General features: G+C 28.7%; 1 protein-coding gene across 1 annotated transcript in view; it reads left to right on the top strand.

Moving 5' to 3' along the window:
* LOC129910949 (elongation factor-like GTPase 1) overlaps nucleotides 1–14,525 on the top strand; it is a 211,732-nt gene extending 197,207 nt beyond the window's left edge. The window contains exons 11-12 of the mRNA XM_055988555.1: nucleotides 2,276–2,460; nucleotides 14,273–14,525. Of these exons, the coding sequence (XP_055844530.1) occupies nucleotides 2,276–2,460; nucleotides 14,273–14,461 (374 nt within the window). The 3' untranslated portion in view covers nucleotides 14,462–14,525. The remainder of the gene's footprint in view (nucleotides 1–2,275; nucleotides 2,461–14,272) is intronic.
* Nucleotides 14,526–21,077: the final 6,552 nt, after the last annotated feature.

The following is a 21,077-nucleotide window of genomic DNA, read 5'->3' on the forward strand; positions in this document are numbered from 1 at the left end:
CCTCAACACATCATGATAATGTACCAAAAACTTCGACCACGCATCTTTATGCCATGCTATGCGCACGCAAGATAATAATTTCATAAAAAAAGCAGAAGAAAAACAAAAAAAAAAAACAGATAAGCCGTTATTACATTGTAAATAATACATTTTTCCGGTTGAATGAGTGTGTTGAAGTGTGAAGATACATTGTAATAGAAAATCAATTGGAAATTGGAATTCTCGGACGCGTATCGGAATTCCACTTAAATTTGAAAATAAAAACAAAAACAAATTCAACGTGGGTTTGCATGATTGATTATTATTTATTTTAATTTAAATAAATATTGTTTTTTTTTTTTTATTTACATACATATAAACAAAATGGAAATTTAATCCAGTTATAAATTTTTTTAGGTGTGCTCTTCCTTTTGCTTTGTAATATTGTAAATGATAATGATGACCATTGGGTGTGTCTTATCAGCGTTAAATGGCTTTAGAACAGAATTTTATTTTGTCTTAATTTGAACACTGAATATAGAATTTTTATTACATCAAAGCTCTTCTTGAACCTAATTTGTAGTTTTAAGCTAGAACACCTAAAATAATTTAAATTGGTAGTTTTAAAAAGGTGACTTAGGCCCAATTTATGGACTCTCCATTAAACTTAAATCGCCATTAAAAAAGGGAATTTTAAAATTAAAAACCAATTTCGTTGAATTCAGTCTCTTTTAAGGATTTTTTTGAAGTTTGGCATCATTAACTAATTGAGCATTAAACTTAAAAGTAGTTTTAGTTAAAACACCAAATTCGACCTTTTAAGAGGGATTTTTAGAGCTAATGGAGGTTTTAAACAGAATTTCTATTTATTCACTATCCATTAGTGTCAAATGTCATTTCATTTATTTTTTTTTATTTGAATTATTATTTTATTTGAAAAATGTCAAATGAGCTAAAGAATTATTAAAAAAACATCACAATTATGAAAAAAGTCCAGACTAGAATTTTTTGTAGGTATACAGTTATACACACATGCATTTGTACCATAAAAAAGAAGAAAATTCAAAGAAATTAATGCATTTCTTGTCTACTTCGCACAGATAATACTAGATCTACTAGATTATATTCTCCACTTCAAAACTAATCATTTTTGAGATGCTGCATAATACATACATAACATTGCAATTGAAGCCATGAGAAGAAGAGATATAAAGCTTACTTCTAAACCAATGACACGAGATGAACGCCGATAACACTTAAATTTAAGTTGTTATATTGACACCGATGGAAAAAATTAAAAATTTCACTTAACTCCTTCTTCTTCTCATGGTTTCAATTGTAGGTTGTAGCATTCTTTGGTTACCACTGGTATATCGTTAATCTCTTGCATTTTCCGGCATTTTCAGCTGCAAAATACTTACGGGTCATAGTTTTTTGGTTTTTCTTCCAATTCAAATCTATTTGATTTGACAAAATTGTAGCTTTTGACAGATTATTTTTCAAACAAAATAAAAAATCCCTAGGATATTTTTAACAGAGTTTTAAATTTAAAGTTTCCATTAAAAGTAAGAACTTTAACTAAAGAAGAGTGAATTAAATGAATTTTTAATGATGTATACTTAAAGGCGACAATAGTTTAACGAGGCCGTTAACTAAAGCGATAAATTTCAAAATTTAATGGAGGCTCAATAAATTGGCCCTAAGTCAATTTAAGTTTGTTTTTGTAAGAAAAAAAAAAGTATGTAACAAAAATAACCGAAACAAAAAATATTTCAAAAAGAGGTCTGATTTCTTCTTCTTCCTTTTTCTCGGCGCTGTTATGATCTCGATGTCGAGGGGATCATAACTATCCCACGTATCTGCTTCACACTAGTGATCCGCCTGTGGGGTTCGCCGGGTTGACCTCAGAAATCGGCGGCAAGCCTCCCGGTTTTGTATTGTTCCATTTCTAAGGCCAACTGAATGCTGGTGTTTTTGCATTTGCTTGTACCAGGAGTTTTTAGGCCTACCTTTCTTTTTATTTCGAGGTCTGATTTCAAGGTCAAAAAGTAATTTTTTCAAATTTGAAAATTATTTTTAATTAAAATTAAAAAAAAAAAAAAATAACGCAAATGTCACTTGAAATAATGAGAATCAACATGAACAGACTTTTAATAAATGTATTTTATGAATTTGATTTTCAAAATTTTTTGGTTGAAACTTCTCCTCATAATTGATTTTTGTTGGAGTTTTTACATAAATTCAAAATTTTCTTATAATTGCTTCTCATTAAAAAAAAAAAATGTTTTGATTCTAGGTAAAATGTATGCTGTGATTGGTCGACGACATGGAAAAATTGTATCCGGTGATTTAACACAAGGCAGTGGAAATTTCTCGGTAATGGCGTACCTTCCCGTAATTGAATCGTTTAATTTTGCACAAGAAATTCGAAAGCAGACATCCGGTTTAGCAGTGCCACAATTAGTGTTTAGTCATTGGGAGGTAAGTAGTGTTGAAGTACTAATTTTTTTATTTAAATTTATTTGGGGTTATAGACATTACATGAGATTTTCCATAAAAAATACTAGTTCTTTCAAAAAATTAAATTAGGGTAATGTTCCGATTTTAAGATCGTTTATATTTGAACTTTTGATACAAAACAGTAAGATTTCGATTGGTTGATTAATAATAATTTTGGTAAAGCAAGACTAACACAAAATTGATAAGAACATTTTTTAAAGACATTTCCTAAAAGGTGCATTGCATAACCTTGGTTGATTAAATAAAACAAGTATAAGTCGAAGGAACTGGCAAAAGAACGTTTTGCACGGATAAAATAAAATCTTAATTCTTTCTGTCTTAAAGTCTGTGCAATGAACAATACCATAATTCTTGTGTGGGGAACAGCTTGATGCGATATCTTATCAACATTAACCAATAAAAAATAACGGATTTCCTTTTTGGTCAAACTTGATGCAACTACAATTTAAATGGTGGTTTCAGTTATATTGACAATCCTTGAACAGTTTTTTCTCAGCTCCCCAAAATGTGCAATTGAGTTAAAATCGTCGCGTGCGTCGATTATTATGTATAATTCCTTTTTAAGATTTAGGTAGAAAAGTATAGGTAATGTGTTAAAATCATGCCGACACTTCCGACAAGTTTCTTTACTGATTGGAGTAGATTTTTTCATGATTTTTCTTCAGTTTGTCGGTCGTAAAAAGTGTAGTTCAAATCGTCAGGATTTTTCTCTCATGGAAGTCTGAAAAAAATTAAATTAAAATTAAAAAATTAATTTAAATAAGGATCATAGAGCTCCCGTGTTTCAAAATATGTGTCTTCTTCAGCGTACGAGTAGGCTAAATCGTATGGTGGCTTCAAGAAGAAACAAAAAAAAATATTGTGAAAAGGGGATCTATTTGGCTCAGTTTAGGCAGGATAGACAATTTTAAAAATTAACTTAAGAAAGAAAAAAATAGCTAAGAAAATAACGACTATACTATAGCATGTGATACCTTTTTAAAAAGCAAAGTACTTTGTCTTTTGTTTGATTTCGAAATAAATTAATTCTATAATAGATACTTAACCCCTTGTAGCCCCATGTGACATTTCTGTAACAAACCGAAAAAGATCGCCCAAAAGCTGTGAAAAACATATTATGTATTATTCTTTTAAAGCTTCTTACATAATCTTTAAGAATTGCTTTATCGAAATAATGCGCCATATTTCTAATAAAAAGCACCAATAGTTTTTAATTGGCAGTTAATGTTGAAAGTTTGGTTTTTTTTTTTTAAAACAAGCAAATTTATTTAAAAACTACGAAAATCAGAAAAAATATTTTTCGTGCATAAACTAACGGGGTTTTATTTTTGGATTTTAGGAATGCGCCTAAAAATAAATATTAGATAGCTTTTTGTTTGAATATTTGCATTTATATACAAAAATAAATTATTTAAACTTTTTTTTACTGCGTAAATTTCGAAATAACTAAGCAAATAATGAATTTATTGAATTTAAAAAAAAAATAAGTGTTTTATTATAGCTAAAGCCCTTTCCATTGACATAATTAATTTTAAAATTTACGATGTTGGGTTACAAGGGGTTAAATATTTTTTGAAAAATGAATTTTCAAACTCAAAGTTTTGAAAAATTTAATTTTTGAACAAATAAGTTAAAATATAGATATGTCGTTGTACTAGGCAACCGTATTAATTTTGCTAACTTCCAACCAAGAAGAAATTAGCACGGCACTCGATGAGGCAAGGTTGTTGTACCTATTCCAGGTTTTTAAACTAAAAAAGTGTAATCGTAAAGTGTGTCAATTTGTCTGCGTAAATAAAGTTCATATCCACTTCCAAAACAACATTGGTGTTATTAGGGTGCGTCTAAAAAAACAAAATAGTGGAGTAACTAAAGCTCAAAAATTGGCAATATTAGGTAACCCGGCCGAACAGCTTAGATTTTGATGATCTTTTTTTTTAAACGTCGGCAATTAAAAATACTTTAAAGTCTATAGATTAAAAATTGCCGGTGTTGCCGTTTTGATTTTTTAAATTTAATTGAAGATTTTTGTGAACAAAAACAAATTTTTTTCAAAAATGTTTCTTAAATTTCATAAATTAATTGATGCCAAAAGATTGTCTAGGAAATTCAAGGAAAAAAAATATATGGGAGTGGGGGACAATCTTCCATTGTTCAAGCGATAGATGCAATTTTCTTATTAATTGACTTCAAACACAAAAAAAATATTTGAACACAACGGCAACTCCTGCAATATTCAAATATACATTTTTTAAAAGCTAGAAGCTTAGTCATATATGCAAAATTAAAATTAAGTTAATTGAATGAACGGCTTTTGAAAGAATGGTAATTGAACCTAGATTTTTGAAAAAAAAAAAATTATTGAAAAAATTTTAACATGTCGTTTTTTAAACTTGGTTGTAATATATAATATTTTCAAATTTTTTTGGCCACATTTATTATGATTTTAAATTATAAAAGGAAATGTCAATATGTATTACCGTTTATGAAAAAAATTAAAAAGTAGTATTTCATTTTCGAAGAACTTTTTTTAATAAAAGTTTTGAAAAAAATGTAACTTATTTTTTTTTTAAAGTTCAACATCTAAACATAAAATTATTTTTTATTCATTTAATAACCCTTACTGTTGAAAGTTAAATGGGAAAAATTTATAGTTCCTATTTACCACAGTCTTTGAGAAAATTAATTATTTCAATGCAAACATTCACTTTTAATAAAAAAAAACCATTGAAATTGAAGCAATTTTTCATTTTTTCAAAAGTGTGATATATTTTACCTTTTTTGCTTCGAAATTCAACTGATAATATTTATGGCCAAAAATTTTTTAAAATAAATTCATATTTTATTAGAAAAAGTTTGGAAAAAAGTCATTTTTAATTTTTAATAACATTTTTTTTTAATTCTGAGTTTGATGACCATTTTTTCAAAAAGTCTTGATTAAATTTAGTGGATTTAAATTTAAGAGATAAGAATGAGCTTCTGGCTTTTTAAAAATGTATTTTAAAATATTGTAGATGTTGTTTTATGTTTGAGGTCAGAATGTTAGAAAATTGCATTTATCGCTTAAACGATGGAAGATTGTCCCTTACTGCCTTTTATATATTTTCCTTAAATTACCTAGAGAATCTTTTGCTATCATTTGTTTTATGAAATTTAAGCAAAAAAAATGGTTTTGTTAAAAAAAAAATGAATTTTAATTAAAAAAAAAAAACAATACGGCAACACCGGCAATTTTTAATCTATAGACTTTAAAGTATTTTTAATTGCCGACGTTTAAAAAAAAAGATCATCAAAATCTAAGCTGTTCGGCCGGGTTCCCTAATAATTTGCTTTAGTTACTCTACTATAAAATTGTATTCGATTTCATTAACTTTTAGAGGTCGTTACAGGGCGGCGGCGATTTCATTTTTGTAGATTGTTTGGAGGTCTAAAAAAGTAAAAATATAAGTTTTTAAAAAATTGTTGTGGCACTCCAATAAAATATAAATAAGCATACAAAATGTGCAAAAAAGCCTATACCTAGGTATATTTGTAGGATTTAGAATTTTTCCAGATTGCAAATCTAAAGTAGAAAGTATTATATCTTCCACGTTCCAAAATAGAATATTGTGACGTCTGATGGTATCTCCGGTCGTAGTTGACCAGATATTCTCATCTTGTTCAATCTAAGCTACAAGATTAAATTGATGAAGTTTAAGTTTTTCAACGAAACAACATATTAAAATTTTGTACAGGGGAATAGCTTCATAAAAAATCATTCTTATTAACCATTTTTACTCTTATAAACCATATATAGAGTATATAGTTTCATATTTGTGTTTCATAAACAAAGGAGTATGTTAATAGAATTTTAAGAATTTACATTACAATATCTCGTAGTACTTATTATCGTGAAAGTTCTAATCAAAATCACTAAAAATGTAAAGATGGAAACCAAACCTAAAACTGTATCTCAACCAAACCCATAATAAATAACTTGTTTTCATCTATTTCGTTAGCCCAACCCTTAAATTATGTAAAACACACTTTTGAAGCCGGTTGCAAACGTTTTGTTTTGTATTTCCAACCGATAAAGCTTAAGTTCTTAATCATAATATCCACCCCATTTATAATGTGTAAGCCCACACACTCAAAACAGTTTTAAAGTGTTTTTTAATTTCTAAACACCTCTCTAACTGGCTATTGACTGTCGTTCCAAACCACATCTTGACCAGAAGGAAGCCAAAGCATTAAAATGTATTGAATCAAATCAAAACCAAAGCACGCATATTCTAATTTAACGGTAACGTTCACAGAGCAACTGAATGCAACACACGGTCGGTCGATAAAAAAAAAAAACAAACCTAGGTGGGGAAGTCACGTGTAGAGGCGTGGTATTATACGCCTGATTTCAAATCCTGCATTCAATGTGTACTTAGGCATTCATAACAATACCATAAAACCTATCTCTGCCTCAACAATAAATGATGTATCTTTTGGATTCGTTTTTTTTTTTTTTTAAATCCATTGCTTCGGTTTGTTTGCCTTTAGATACAATTTTTATTTTTCTTTAGCTCTGGATTTGTGCGGCACACAACACCACACTCTACTCTCGTGTCGTTGTCGTGTTAAAGCCTGGCTACTGGTATTTAAAGATTGTTAAGCGCGTGTGGGGGGGAAGGAGTAGTTTATATAGAGTTGGAACAAAACAAATAATCTGATAACCCGTTTTGGTTTAACACAAAAATAAAATAAGTATCTCGCGCTCGACACTCTGTATCTGAGTGTAGGTATCTGTAGTACAACCAACAACTTACCACGCGGTCAGACCAAGCTGAAAAAAAAAAAACCGAAACAGAAACCGAAACCTAAGTCGAAACGAAACCCAAATCGCGCAAAGCCAAATCGAAGAAATCCCAAAAAGCCGAAGAAGAAACCGAAGCCGAAGTCGGTGTTGCTGCTGCTGCGGCTTCAACTTTAACCAACATCAGCAGCAGCTACTGGCTGCGCTATTGGTGCTGTCAAAATGACGAGGCTCTCAAAAGATAATCATCTTTACGTATTTCGGTAGCTGGTTCGTAAATTACTCTCGAATCACGACGTTCTTAATCTGTTTATGTCACGTAGTATTATTTTTTGTTCCTTTTTTGTTGTTGTTGTTAGTGTGTAATCGTCCTCCTCCTCGTCTTACACTTTGTCCTTTAACTTATTTTCTTTTTTTTTTCTACACTCCACCTTCTATTTTATGTTGTTGGACGTTGTTGTTGTTGACTTTTTTTTAGTTTGGATCAGTTGTAGCCTTCAAGGTGTTTGTTTGGATAGCCCGAGAGTTGTGTCGCTCTCTGCGGACGGTGGTGGCCGCGGGCTTGGAGTGCTATAAGATACACAGACACAATGATGGTTGTTATTTATTTTTTTTTTTTTTAATTGTTATTCTGGTCTCTTGTGACCGGTCACCGGCTTGATAAAGGTGTAAAAGTGTTTGCTAGTGAGTTGAATTTATTTATTTTTTTTTTTTTACCACTTGAGAAATGGAATTAAAAAAATCTGTCCCAGGTATATAGGAGAAGAGTCATCATCTGGAGTAAGTTTATAATTTCGTGGGGACCATTCAGGAATAAAATATTTACCTGGACCGCTATCAAAATAATGGTCATCAGTTAAATGGGGTTTAAATGTGTCATTCTGTGCTGAGAAATATCATTCGGGTTAGGTAACTTCTCAAGGATTCAAGTTAAATATGAATCTTTAAATATTCATTTGGTTTCATTTTTCAAAGTTTTAGATGTTTTAAAGTATTAATTAAGATAATAAATATAATAAAAATCAACTAAATGACTCATACAAATTTGAGGTTAGAAACATTATACAAAAAGACTAATACTAAAATAAGTGTCGTCATTCAAAACTGAATACAATTTTGGGTTTGAATGAACTCTGAATTAGCTTGTCGGCAAACATAAGAAAATTAGTAGTTTTTGGTTTTGGTAAAAATAAGGTCTTTATTTGCAATTTTTTCTTTGCAAAATTTAATTATTACTCAAAAAACGTAAGATTTCATGTAACATTGATTAATCTTACGTTTTTTGAGTAATTAAAGTGTAAATTTGAATAAATAGGCCAAAATTGTAAACAATGATAAAAATTTTTTTTCGAATTCAAGCTTTTTTCATTTTTTTAATTTTACTAGAACATGTTCTATAGTATACTAATGTAAAATGTTTTTTACACCATCAGAAAATAGACATTTTAACGAACGAAATATCCACCGACTTTTTGAAAAAAGCTGATATTTTGACACGTGAATTTTCGATTGAAAAATAGGGTGTTTTTTGGAAATCATTCAAAATAATTTAAACAAATTAATATTTTAAATCAAATAAATTACAGTGTATTTGGGACATAATAAGGTGTGTTTTCAACAAAAATTTAGTAGAAAAATTTTTGTTTTTGCAAAAGATAAAAATAAAAAACCAAAAACTCGGTTTTTTGAATTTTTCACATAAATTTTGAGGTTACGTGAAAAAATTGTTGATACAAAAGTTGTAGATCTTTTTATTACCTACAACTTTGCCATACAACTTTTTTCTTTAGGATTTGTAGTTTTGCCGGAAATCGAGATATACCATTTTTTACCATTAAAAACTCAACCCACCCACTTCCCGAACTCGACTCGCCCGTAATTTATTTTTCCTTTCATTCTTATCGTATTCCCCTCCTTTTGCAATGGGTTTCATCCTACTATGATTTTTTTGTACTTTTTAATGTTTTTGAAGGCATCGGCACTGGTCTATTAGCATCAAAAATACCTTAGAAACATGTGTCATATAATGATATTCGATAAACAATTTTTTCACTATATTTTTGAGCTGAACCCCCTCCCTCTTGTCCGCGAAAAAAAATCCTCCACCCAACTTTTTTTTATAGACCTTTATATCCTTGGTTCTTATCCCAAAAGCAAACTTTTTGTCAAGTTTCATGAGTGTAACAATTTTTTTTTTTAATTTGTAAATTTTATGTACTATTTCTTTTATTATTCACTAAATGCTAAAGATTTATTATCTATTCAAACAAGAAGCTCAAGGATCAAAGTATAGGCGATTCCTCTAAGCCTTATGATGTGCGTTTAACCTGTGTCACAGCTTTTGCACTGAAAAATTGAAATTCCCCTAAAATTCCAAAAAATCAATTTTTTTTTTTTTTTCAAAAACTCAAACTGCTGTCGATTGTGCACCTCGAGTTCTTTACGTATACCCAAAATTATCGTTTTTCCACCATCCGTTTAGGAGTTATTCCAAAAAGAATTTTTTTTATAGCAACTCTCATTTAAAATATAATTTTTTCAAAAATCCCCAAAAAATATTTTTTTTCAAACATTCAAACACCTCGAAAAATGCATACAAACAAAAAGTCATCGTTTGTCCACCCTACGTTTAGGAGATGTTCAAAAAACAAAATTTATACTGAAAAATTCAAAGTCCCCTATAAAATCCCCAAAAATTACTTTTTTTTGAAAAATAAAATTTCTGTCGTTTGTCCACCTCGAGTTCTTTACGAATACCAAAATGGAAAAATTTTGTTTGGGGATTTTATGGGACTTTGAATTTTTTAATACAAATTTTGTTTTTCGAGGTGGACAAAAGATTGCCTTTTGAATTCTTGAATAAAAGTAATTTTTGGGCATTTTAGAAAAAAATATATTTTGTATGAGAGTTGCTATACAAATTGTGTTTTTTTTTTAATATCACCTAAACGGAGAGTGGACAGTCGGTGAGTTTTTGTTTGTATCCATTTCTCGAAGTTGACAAACGATAAACGATTGCCGTTTGAATTTTTGAAAAAAGAAATTTTTGGGGACTTTGTAATTTCCAGTAGGTACACAGTGGTGGATAAACAACAGCAATTTGATTTTTTTTTTTAAATTGATTTTTCGGGATTTTAGGGGAATTTCAATTTTTCGGTGCAAAATTAATTTTTTGAATATCTCCTAAACGGAGGATTGAAGAACGATAAAATTTGGTATGTAAATAGAACTCGATGTGAACAAACAATTGCAGTTGCAGTTATATATATCTCATTTTTTAGACTTCCTATAAAAAAACGAAAATTTTAGGTGGACGACCGTAGACAAACGGTGGACAAACGAATTAGACAAGTTTGGTTCAAAAATTTTAAGGTTGCAGTTCTAGCTTTACGGAGCTAAGGAAAACCCGATTGTTTTAATAAGGTTTCCTTCTTGGATGAAAACCATATAGAAATCTTATTGTTTTTGTTCTATTTAATGTGGTCTATTTTTCTCTGTGCTTGATTTTTCTCACTTGCGAAATGCACCTTTTAGTCACTCTTTCGTATTTTAAGTTTTGTTAAATATCTCGGTTTATTAAAAAAAAAATGTCTTGTACCTATAGAGAATGTAGAAAATATACCAAAATCTAAAATAATTGTACCTACAATAAGAATTACATTGACCTTAGAGCCTTAATTGTTTGCCTCTCAATGTATAAGTCTCCAATCGAAATTCGAATGAATGAATATTCGGCTACATCCTGTTATCTGTTAAAACAAACCAAAGGCAACAAAAAATTTGTAATGATTGATTTTCTCTTTAACACGAAAAAAAATCTTTTATTAAGGTGTGAGACCTACAAACCAACAAACCCTCTGTCCACTTGAGTTTTAAGGGTTTTCATGGAAATTACCGCACAACAAAAACTACAAAAAAAAAAAAACTCAAATTTTGATCCTTTTGTTATGTGTCAAGTACATGTGTATTGTTTCCGAGTGAATAAGAACACAGGTACGCACTTTAATGCAAACAATAGGAATGCGAATAAATTCCAAAAAATTAAATGCATACCGGGGCGAACGAAGTAGGTATTTCAATTTCATTTAAAAATTTTTTTTTTTGTCATACTTTTTTTGTTGGCAGGAAACCACATCAGGAGAGATTCCATTGGTTTCACTTTGAGAAACACGTCAATACTTAGAATTCCTCCAGGGATCGTGTATAGTGGCGTTAAATGCGCTTTTGTTTTGTAATCCTGTTAAAAGAGAATATGTTTGCATGTTATACGTTATATCGCATTGAGAGAGATAACAATTGTTATCTACCTTGCTTCCTGGGGGGATAAACTTTGTACGTGAGGGTTCGATTCACAAAAAAAAGTGCGCATTGGTCATTGAGGAAGAAAACAAGAACAACTGTTGAATTCGATTTTCACTGCATTTAGCTACGGTCCTTTAAAGTGACAAAAGAAAACCATTAAGTCGTTTTGTGAAAATGGTGCATTCATTCTTTTATTTTTCTTATTTCAAATATTGTTCATCTTTCTTTCTTTTTTTTTATAATTTGAATGGAATTAGAAAGAATTTTCATTGAATATGGTAGGTACTCAATGAGCAGGTGATATGATATGATACACTGACGTGGAACAAAACATCTTACACAATACATTTTGCACAAACAAAAAAAAAAAAAATAACAAAAGCCTTTAAGTATCATCCAATGACTTTCTCCATTTACTCAAGTACCTACCTATATTATAAAATTTTGTGTATTTCATCCCGGTATTTTTAGCCAGGGATGTAAAAATACCAATTAAAAAAAAATGCATTTGAAATTTACAAAAAAATATTTATGTATTGTGATCATACAAAAAATTTGCATTAAAAAAAATGTGTACCTATTAAAAAGGAAAAATATTTGCATTAAAAAAAATATTTATTGCACCTTAAATACTTCAAAAAAAGAAAATGTTATTGCAAATAAAACAATGTCTGTACCTATTGAAATAAAATGCTGGGGTCGCACGTACTTGCTCTTGCAGTTTAAAACACTTTTATGTTAGTTAACTTGTATATTTTAAGATCTGCCTCTATATAAATTTAAAGAAATTTTGTTGATGTTGGGAAAGAGCCGACATTCAGGGCAAAATTTTGAAAAATTTGTATGGGAGGTATACTTTACTTTTTTGACTTTTTTGAGATATCTAACGATGCAGTTTTATTGCAATTGCTTCAAATATTACGTCTGCAAAGTTTAATCAAAATCGTTAGAGCCGTTTTTGAGTTATTTGGTTTGAACTGAAAAATTTGTATGGGAGGTATACTTTCTAAGCGAGATATAAAAAAACAAAAAAAAACCAACTTTCAGAATTCCATAAAAATCATCTGTACCAAATTTGAAGAAAATCCGTCCACCCGTTTAGGCTGTGGAAATGTGTACAGATGGACGTACAGACGCACAGACGCACGGAAGGAATTGCGAGACCCACTTTTTTGGAATTCTCCATTATCGTAATGTTGGTTTTGATTAAAACCTCAAAATTTTTTTTCGACACGAAACCAATACTTGCCCTATAGAGCAAGTAAAAAAAAAATCGAACTCGAGATAAGAATCAATGACATTACGATGATGGAGAATATTAAAAAAGTGGGTCCGGTAATTCTGTCTGTCTGTTACTCGAGTTACAGCCTTAACTACAGTAGCCCAAAAAATTAAGGAAACAAAAAATAAACGTTTTTTTAGTGATTTTCTATGGGCATACAGCCCATAGAAAATCACCAGTAAATCATCATCAGTAAAAAATGATCGTATCATGACAAAATAGAAAGCAGGTAAAAGCTTCATTCTTCTAGTTGTAGGATTTTATTTTTAAGTATTTTATTACTGATGGTAAAATAGCAAAATCTTTAGAACTGTTCAAAAACCAAATTTTCCAAATATTTTTTGTTTTTAGTGTTCTCTTAAAAACGTGAGAAAATTTTCTGTGGTAAAATGATTATTATTTTTAGAAAGGCTTTTTTTTTGGCTTCAAGATTCTTTTTTTTTTTAAACTTCTACGTTATTTTTAAGACTGCAATATCAGTCATCAAACCCAAAACCATACTTTTGACTTTGACTATCAACAACGAACTACTTTACAGAATATGCAAGGATACATTTAAAATCTTCATTTATTTTTTAGATAAACCAAAAAAAAAAAATTAAAAGTTTTCAAAAAAAAGTTAAATTTTGAAAAAACAAATTCATACCATTTTTGGATATTTTCTTTTTTTTTTGAAAATTTTGGATTTTTATTTGGTTTATCTTGAATTTAAACGGTATTTTTTAATTAAATGTTTAACCAAAATTTGTATAAAAAATCGAAAAGATAACTTTATAAATTTTCAAAACACACATTTTTGGATTTTTAAAAAATACTTTAAAAATTTTTTTTTTTTCAATTTTTTAAGAGTGGGTTTGTGAATTTTATCTAAATTTTGTTTTTATGTGTTGAATAATATTTTCTCAAAAATGGCATGCCAACTTTTTTTGGAAAATTTTTAGAAAATTCTAATAGATACAAAAATTATTTTTTTTTTTTAAAAGCGACTAACGATTTTCAATTTTTTTGTTTTTTATTCCCTCTTTATTCAAGAAATCAAATAACATACTTGATTTTATGTAAAAGACCATTTGACACGTTTAATTAATTTTAAAAACAGATTTTACTTTTTTACATAACTTAAAAAATTCAATAAAAAAATTAAATTATGAATTTCCCTAATTTTGTTAAAAAAAAAACCTTTAACACTAGAGTTACTTTTACCATAAAAACAAGTACACATAAAAATAAATAAATTAAAATCATATAAAATTATTTAAGTATAAATTAAGCACCATCATTTGATTTCTTATACCTACATTAACTTTCATTTTTTGCATAATAGCGAACAACCTGCGTTGAATTATACTTTGGTCTTGACTTTGCATTGATGACCCACGATACACTTTCAATTTTTTTAATTTTAGATAATTGACATGGATCCATTTTGGGTACCTTCAACAGAAGAAGAATACACTCATTTTGGAGAAAAAGCTGATTCCGCTAATCGAGCAAAAGTTTACATGGACAGCGTACGTAGACGAAAGGGACTTTACGTAGACGATAAAATTATTGAGCATGCAGAGAAACAAAGAACTTTGTCAAAAAATAAGTGAAATTGTATTTTTTTTTTATTAGTATTTCTTTTTATTTAAAAATAAATTAAAGTAAAGTATTTTCTTAGAAAAAAAAACTTTTTATTTCCTGAAATTAAACATTTTAGAAAAAAGGGTCATCTTGAGTTGTAAGCCGATCGAACAATTTATTTTCTAAGGAATCAAAACCTGAGTTTTTTCTCTGCTATGGCATTAAAAAATATGTTTTCTCCAGAATAAAAAACAAAAAGCGATGATTTAAGATACAAATCTCAAAGGTAAATAAAATCAACCGCAAAATATACTTCAACCCAAATCCTTTTTTCAGATTACATCTGAAGAATATTTACTTGACTTTTGCAACAAAGGAAAAAAATTAAACTGACAAGTACCTACCGTTTCTTACAAATTTACTCAAGGCTATAATTGTTCTTAATCCTTTTGTATATTCTATTAATAAGAAGACATTAAATTAAATGATTTAATTTGTACCTTTGAACTAGATAACAACAACTGGCTTTAAAGTTCGAGGGTGGGTTAATTATCCTAAGTGCCTTAGAATTACATAATATACCTGATGCGTTCATATAGATTGTATGTTATGATAACAAAAGTTTACAAAAAGGACTTTTAATGATTCCTGGAAATTTATCTATTTATGTTTTCTGCACGGGTAAATTTATGTAAATCATTAAAGGTAAGCCCTTTTTTATTTCATTTCGTGGAATTTTAATTTTTTTTATATTAAATCTGAATTTTTATATTTTTAGAATGTTTAACATTAATTTTGGGAATCATTCTCACTTGAATGACGCCACCATCTCAGCCGCACAATTTATCAAAATGTCAATCTTTTTCATCCTTTTCTCTTGGATTTTAAGTGAATTTAGTGCGGGATCAAAATAATTAGGTGTCAGAGTTTCACACTTTGGTGGTCTTCATTAGAAATGTTTAAAATGTAGTTCCTAGAAAAGTGAAAGTTGGTATCAGTTTCAAAGGAATTTTAAATATTTTTTGGTCGTGTGAAAATAATGTATTTCAGTCGACTTTTGCGAAACTAAAATTAAAAACAAAAATATACATATATCAGAATGTTCACAAAGTTTTTATAACGGATTAGTCTCAAAAGTTATATCAATATTAAAAAATTTAAACGGCAATTTAAGGAATGTGATTACAGTTATGTTTGGCTAATTTCCGTGTATGGGTCATTCAGCTTTTTTAATTTTTTATCTAACAACGGCAAAGCGAAAAGAAGAGTTTTTCTAAACTACTTATCATAATTTGACAAATAAGGTATAGTCGAAAGCGTCTCGTTCACTGGTCAATGCCTATGTGACGTATATTGAAATTGATTATAGTGGCCCTAAAGAAATTTGAACCTCTAAATAAATTTAATGCAAAACAAGTTCAAAAACTTAAACCCGACTACCTTCTCCAAAACAACGTTCTAAAAAGTGTAGGTACAACAAAAATTCGTATATTTATTCTCATACTAGGTTTTTATTATTATATTAACTCCATACCAGAGTAAAATTGTTTTTCTTTTTTTTTTTGTATAGCGGAGAACGTTATTTCTATATGTAAACTATTATAGTATCCAGTGTTCCTTTTTTTTAAGGCTATAATTCAAATGAAAATGATTGATTGGAAAATTTAGGATTAATAGTAAGTTGTCTATTGGAAACATCAATTGGATCGCAACATTAAAAAGGTGGGAGATAGAATAAGCTGCGTTTTTTAACAATTTCTGGCAAAAGTAGCACCCTTATGGAAAAAATCTGAAACTTTAACTTAGATATTTTTTTACACAATCTCAAAAATATTGATAAAAGTGTCAAAAACTATTTTAAACAATACTTAGAATAAGTTTAGGATTGGTAAAAAATATCGAACTCGAGATAACAATTTTACATGACAAACATTACGATGATGGAGAATGCCAACAAAGTGGGTCCGACAATTCTGTCCGTCTGTATGTCTGTATATACATCGAGCTACAGCCTAAACGAGTGAAGTGATGTTCTTCAAAATTATTAGTTAGTAGTTTTGGTCGATTCCCTACAGGCGAAATCGAATTTTTTTATGACCAAAACTAACGGTAACTGCCACATAACAAAAATAGAAAAGTTAATTTTTTTCAAAAACGGCTCTAACGATTTTGATACAAATTTAAAACGGTACCTGCCATAGAACGGTTATCTGGTTTCTGAATATCTCGTACAACATAAACCGAATTCAACGAAAATTTTAATACGAAAGCGTTTAGGCTAAGATAATATCAAAATTTTACAAAATTTTCAAAAAACACAATTTTGGATTTTTAAAAATATTTCAAATTTCTTTTTTTGATAAATAAATTTTTTGAAAACGGCTGGTGACAAATTTTGAAATTTAGTTTGTGTGTGTAAATTACCTAATTATTTCTTCCAAATGGCATACCAACTTTTTTTGAAAAATGTTAGAAAATTTTTATTTAGAAAAAAATTATATTTAAAAAAAACGACTGTAGGTAGGGTCAATGTGGGTAAATGTAAACAATTTCATGTCTTTTTTTTCTTTCGACTTTAGATTTTTTTATGTTTTCACGGAACAACTTGAATGGTATCTTCAAATGCAAATATGAAATGATGGCAATTCTTCTTTATAAATATAAACAAATATTTCCCAAATTGTTTACATTACTGTCAAATATGGCATGTTTACAAATACCCCACCATGTTTGTGTTTTTTTGCAAATTCGGGGTAAATGTAAACGGTGGTTTAAAATTAAGAATTTCCTCTTTATCATATGGATAACAACTTGAAAAACGTCCAAGAAGGTATTTGACAAAAACTTTTTCAAATTCCAATAAAAGTTTTTGTTTTCTTCCTTTGATTCTTTATATAGGCGCCCAATATGCATCCTGAGCAGCTCTGAACGTCATATTTTTTGTTTTTTTACGTCAAAGACCGATTTTGCAACATCATCCACTGAAAATGATGGTGTTGGCTACTTTAAAATGTGACTCCGCGGCACTTTAGCAATAGTAATTGACTAAAAGTACGTTATTTTTATTAAAACCAATAATTTCACCAAAAATGTATGTTTATATTTACCCCCAGAATACGTTGTTTACATTTACCCATTATTAAAAATATTCTGGGGTAAATGTAAACACATGCAAATCGACATAAATGTCCTGTATTTTAAAATTTGCTTGTATCACATAGAATCTACATCAAAATTAAAAACAAAAAAGTTTTTGCAAATTATACTGATTTAATTGAATCTGCCAAAATATTTAATTTTTCTGAAAGACTAACGACTTGTTTGGCACTTTAAAAAATTATCTTTCACGGAAAATACGCTCGTCGAATTAATTCTCTCTTGACAGCAATGAGCTTGACGTATAAGTTAAAAGATACATGCGTCCGCGATTTGTACTTATGTATGCATCAAAGAGATTTAACGGAAGCTTGTTATGAGCCATGTTTTCATTTACCCCTGTTTACATTTACCCACATTGACCCTAACGATTTTCGAAATATTATTTCATATTTGGTTTTGGGTAAAACATCATTTAAAACGTTGTTTAGTCAATTATAAAACCAGATTTTATTTTTTTTTTCACTACTTATGAATTTCCTTAAAAATAATTAAATTTTCTACTTAAAATAGAGATTCCTTTTTAAATATTAATAAAACATGTAGTTTTAATGAAAATAATCTAGGTTAAATAAACTCAAGAATTTCCAAATAATGTTTTTTTTCACCAATGTTTCCACTTTGGCATCGATTTAAGGCATATACTTGAACTAGAACGGTTTTTTTTTTTAATTAATATATTTAAACAATATTTCCGGACCCAACAAAATATTTTAAACTATGTATTTCAACCAAGAAATCTTAAAAATATCAATTTCGGGTAAACAAATGATTAGTTAATAATTTTGAGTGGAATTCAGCATTTTTGTGTTGTTTTTTTCCGCCAATTTTTTCATTTTTTCAAAAAAAAAAAATAATTTAAACGAAAAATTAATGTTTTGCCATCTTACTTATACACAAAACGTAAATTTTCAGGTATTTTTGAAGTGAAAACTTCTTTAGTATCGTAGTGATTTGAAACAAGATGAAACGAAAACGCGACACGACTTCAACTTGTTATAACTTTTTTGTTTTAATAGATAGATGAATAAAATTTGTACTGTAGATAGGTAATTAAATAAATTATAATTGTACAAAGTTTTAATTATTTTCATATTCAAAATTCTGAGATAACGGTAAAAAGATGTTCTTTTTCAACACACGTTATATCATTTGATCTAGTGCACATACAAATTTGATTTAACTTTAATACGCATGCTGATAACATAACCTTTTATTTGATATATCACACATAATGGTACGTGCTCTACAAGTTTTATTTATTTAATATGTTAAATGCTAACATTAGAAATAAGCTTAAATACTAACAATGGAATCATTAAACTTAAACTCAATATATGAGTAATAATTGTCAATTAATCACAATAAAATATACATATATTTACATTGAAACTAAATGTACTAATATAAATAACAACAGAAAAAACAACATTCTGGTAAATTAATTAAATTTATTAAAGAAGCTACTTTTGAATTTATGGGATTTAACATTATCATTAATAGATTCGATTATATGAAAGTTTTTGTTAAAAATATTAATTAGTTGATTCATAGAGCTATTGACGCCATAGTTAGATCTACTAAAAACTACACAAATTGGTAACCTATTTCTTAAACCAGCACGCCCAACATTAAAATTCAGTCGATCCAACACTGAAGAAGATATTGAGCCTCTTATAATCCCAATTATAAAACATAATTGCAAATACTCTCTGTGAACTGAAAGTGATGGTAAATTAATAAGTTTAAGTCTATCCGAGTATGGAGGTAGGACAATTCTATCGGACAATGAAAGAAAACGCAATGAAAATCTCATGAACCTTCTTTGAACACTTTCAATTCTGTTTATATGAATCATATAGTAAGGTGCCCACACTATACATCCGTATTCAAGAATTGGCCTTACAAATGAAATATATAGAACCTTCAAAACATATGGATCCTCGAACTCCCGCGCAAATCTTTTGATGAAGCCAAGTGTTACATTGGCTCTTTTAATAATGTGGTTATAATGATCAGTAAAAGTTAGTTTCGGATCTAAATTGATTCCTAGGTCAGAAAAATTTGATAATTTACATAATTGCGACGAATTTATCTCCGAACCCAAGCAATTGTTGTAAGCAATTAAATTTTGTTTTCGTGTAAAGCTCATTGATTTACACTTGTCAATATTTAATATAAGGCGATTTGTGCAACACCATTCCCAAAATCTTTTTAAGTCTTCTTGCAAGAGCTTACAATCGGATAGGGAATTTACTGTTCGAAATATTTTCACGTCGTCAGCATAAAATAAAGTTTTTGAGTTTTGTTACACAATCTTAAATTAAAAAAATTGAAAAAAAAAAAACCCCCAAAACACCTGTGAAGATCTGTTGCCGATGACCAGTCACCAGTGTAGGAAGTACCGTAATCTCAGTTTTAAATTTCGAGATGGTTGACTTTAAAAAATTCTTACTCTTTTGTAGGCATGGTAGAAACATGTTTGAAAAGCCAAATAAAAGGTGAAATAATAAGCTTTCAGATAATTTAAAATGTATTATTTTTTAATTTATAAGGTTGTCAATAAAAGATATGGATTTAAAGGTGATAGAATAAAAAAAGGTAAATTTTTTCGATTTTTATTTTATGCAAGAAAAATAATTTTTAAGGTTTCACTTCTACCACGTGTGAATTGCACACATGATTTTTTTATTAAATTTTATATTTTTACTAAAGATAGTTTCAACAAAAACAAAACTGTTAAAATAGGATCCAAGTTTTCCTTCACTAAGAGAAAATAACCCAGGAATAACCTTAGTTCACAATTTTTTAATTGTTTTCATTGAATATGAACAATTATACACAAATCTAAATTCAGGATAAAGTGATATTAATTTGGTAAAATTCCTCCTTTATACTGTTAAAAAAAAAACATTCTATTTTATAAAAACTTATTCTGACCCCCATTTTGAAAGCCACCAATGAAAAATTCTTCAGTGTACCAAATTTTTAAAATAATATTTTGCGGCAAAAGTTTCAAATTCATGTTTTTCGAATAAAATAAAATAATGAGTAGCTACTGAGTTGTAGAAAAAACACGCCTATTATTGTAATTAAAAATATTTATTTTATTTTTTTTATTACTAAAATTGCTGGCAACTCCATTATAATATAAATTTTAACTCCTTAAAGTATTTACTAATTCTTAGGCCTTAGTTCATCTCGTAAGAATCTGCAACAATTTTCCGTTCTACATTTTATCCGAAAAGTATACTTCGGTTTACTCTCGATACTTACTTTGTATGGAAAACGTTATTTTTTAAACATAAATAACGATATTATTCTGTTTCAAAAAAGTTGTCATCTATCTAAACCACAAAAAATCCAGCTTCGAATTGGAAACCAGTTTAAACAACAATAACATTTTCTGAGTAGAATTAATTGAAATCATCTTTGGGTCAATTTTTTTGCAACGAACCTCAAACGGAGTTGAGTATTCAGGAGAGTCCA

This window comes from Episyrphus balteatus, chromosome 2 (genome assembly GCF_945859705.1).
Source record: "Episyrphus balteatus chromosome 2, idEpiBalt1.1, whole genome shotgun sequence".
In the NCBI taxonomy this organism is placed as follows: domain Eukaryota; kingdom Metazoa; phylum Arthropoda; class Insecta; order Diptera; family Syrphidae; genus Episyrphus; species Episyrphus balteatus.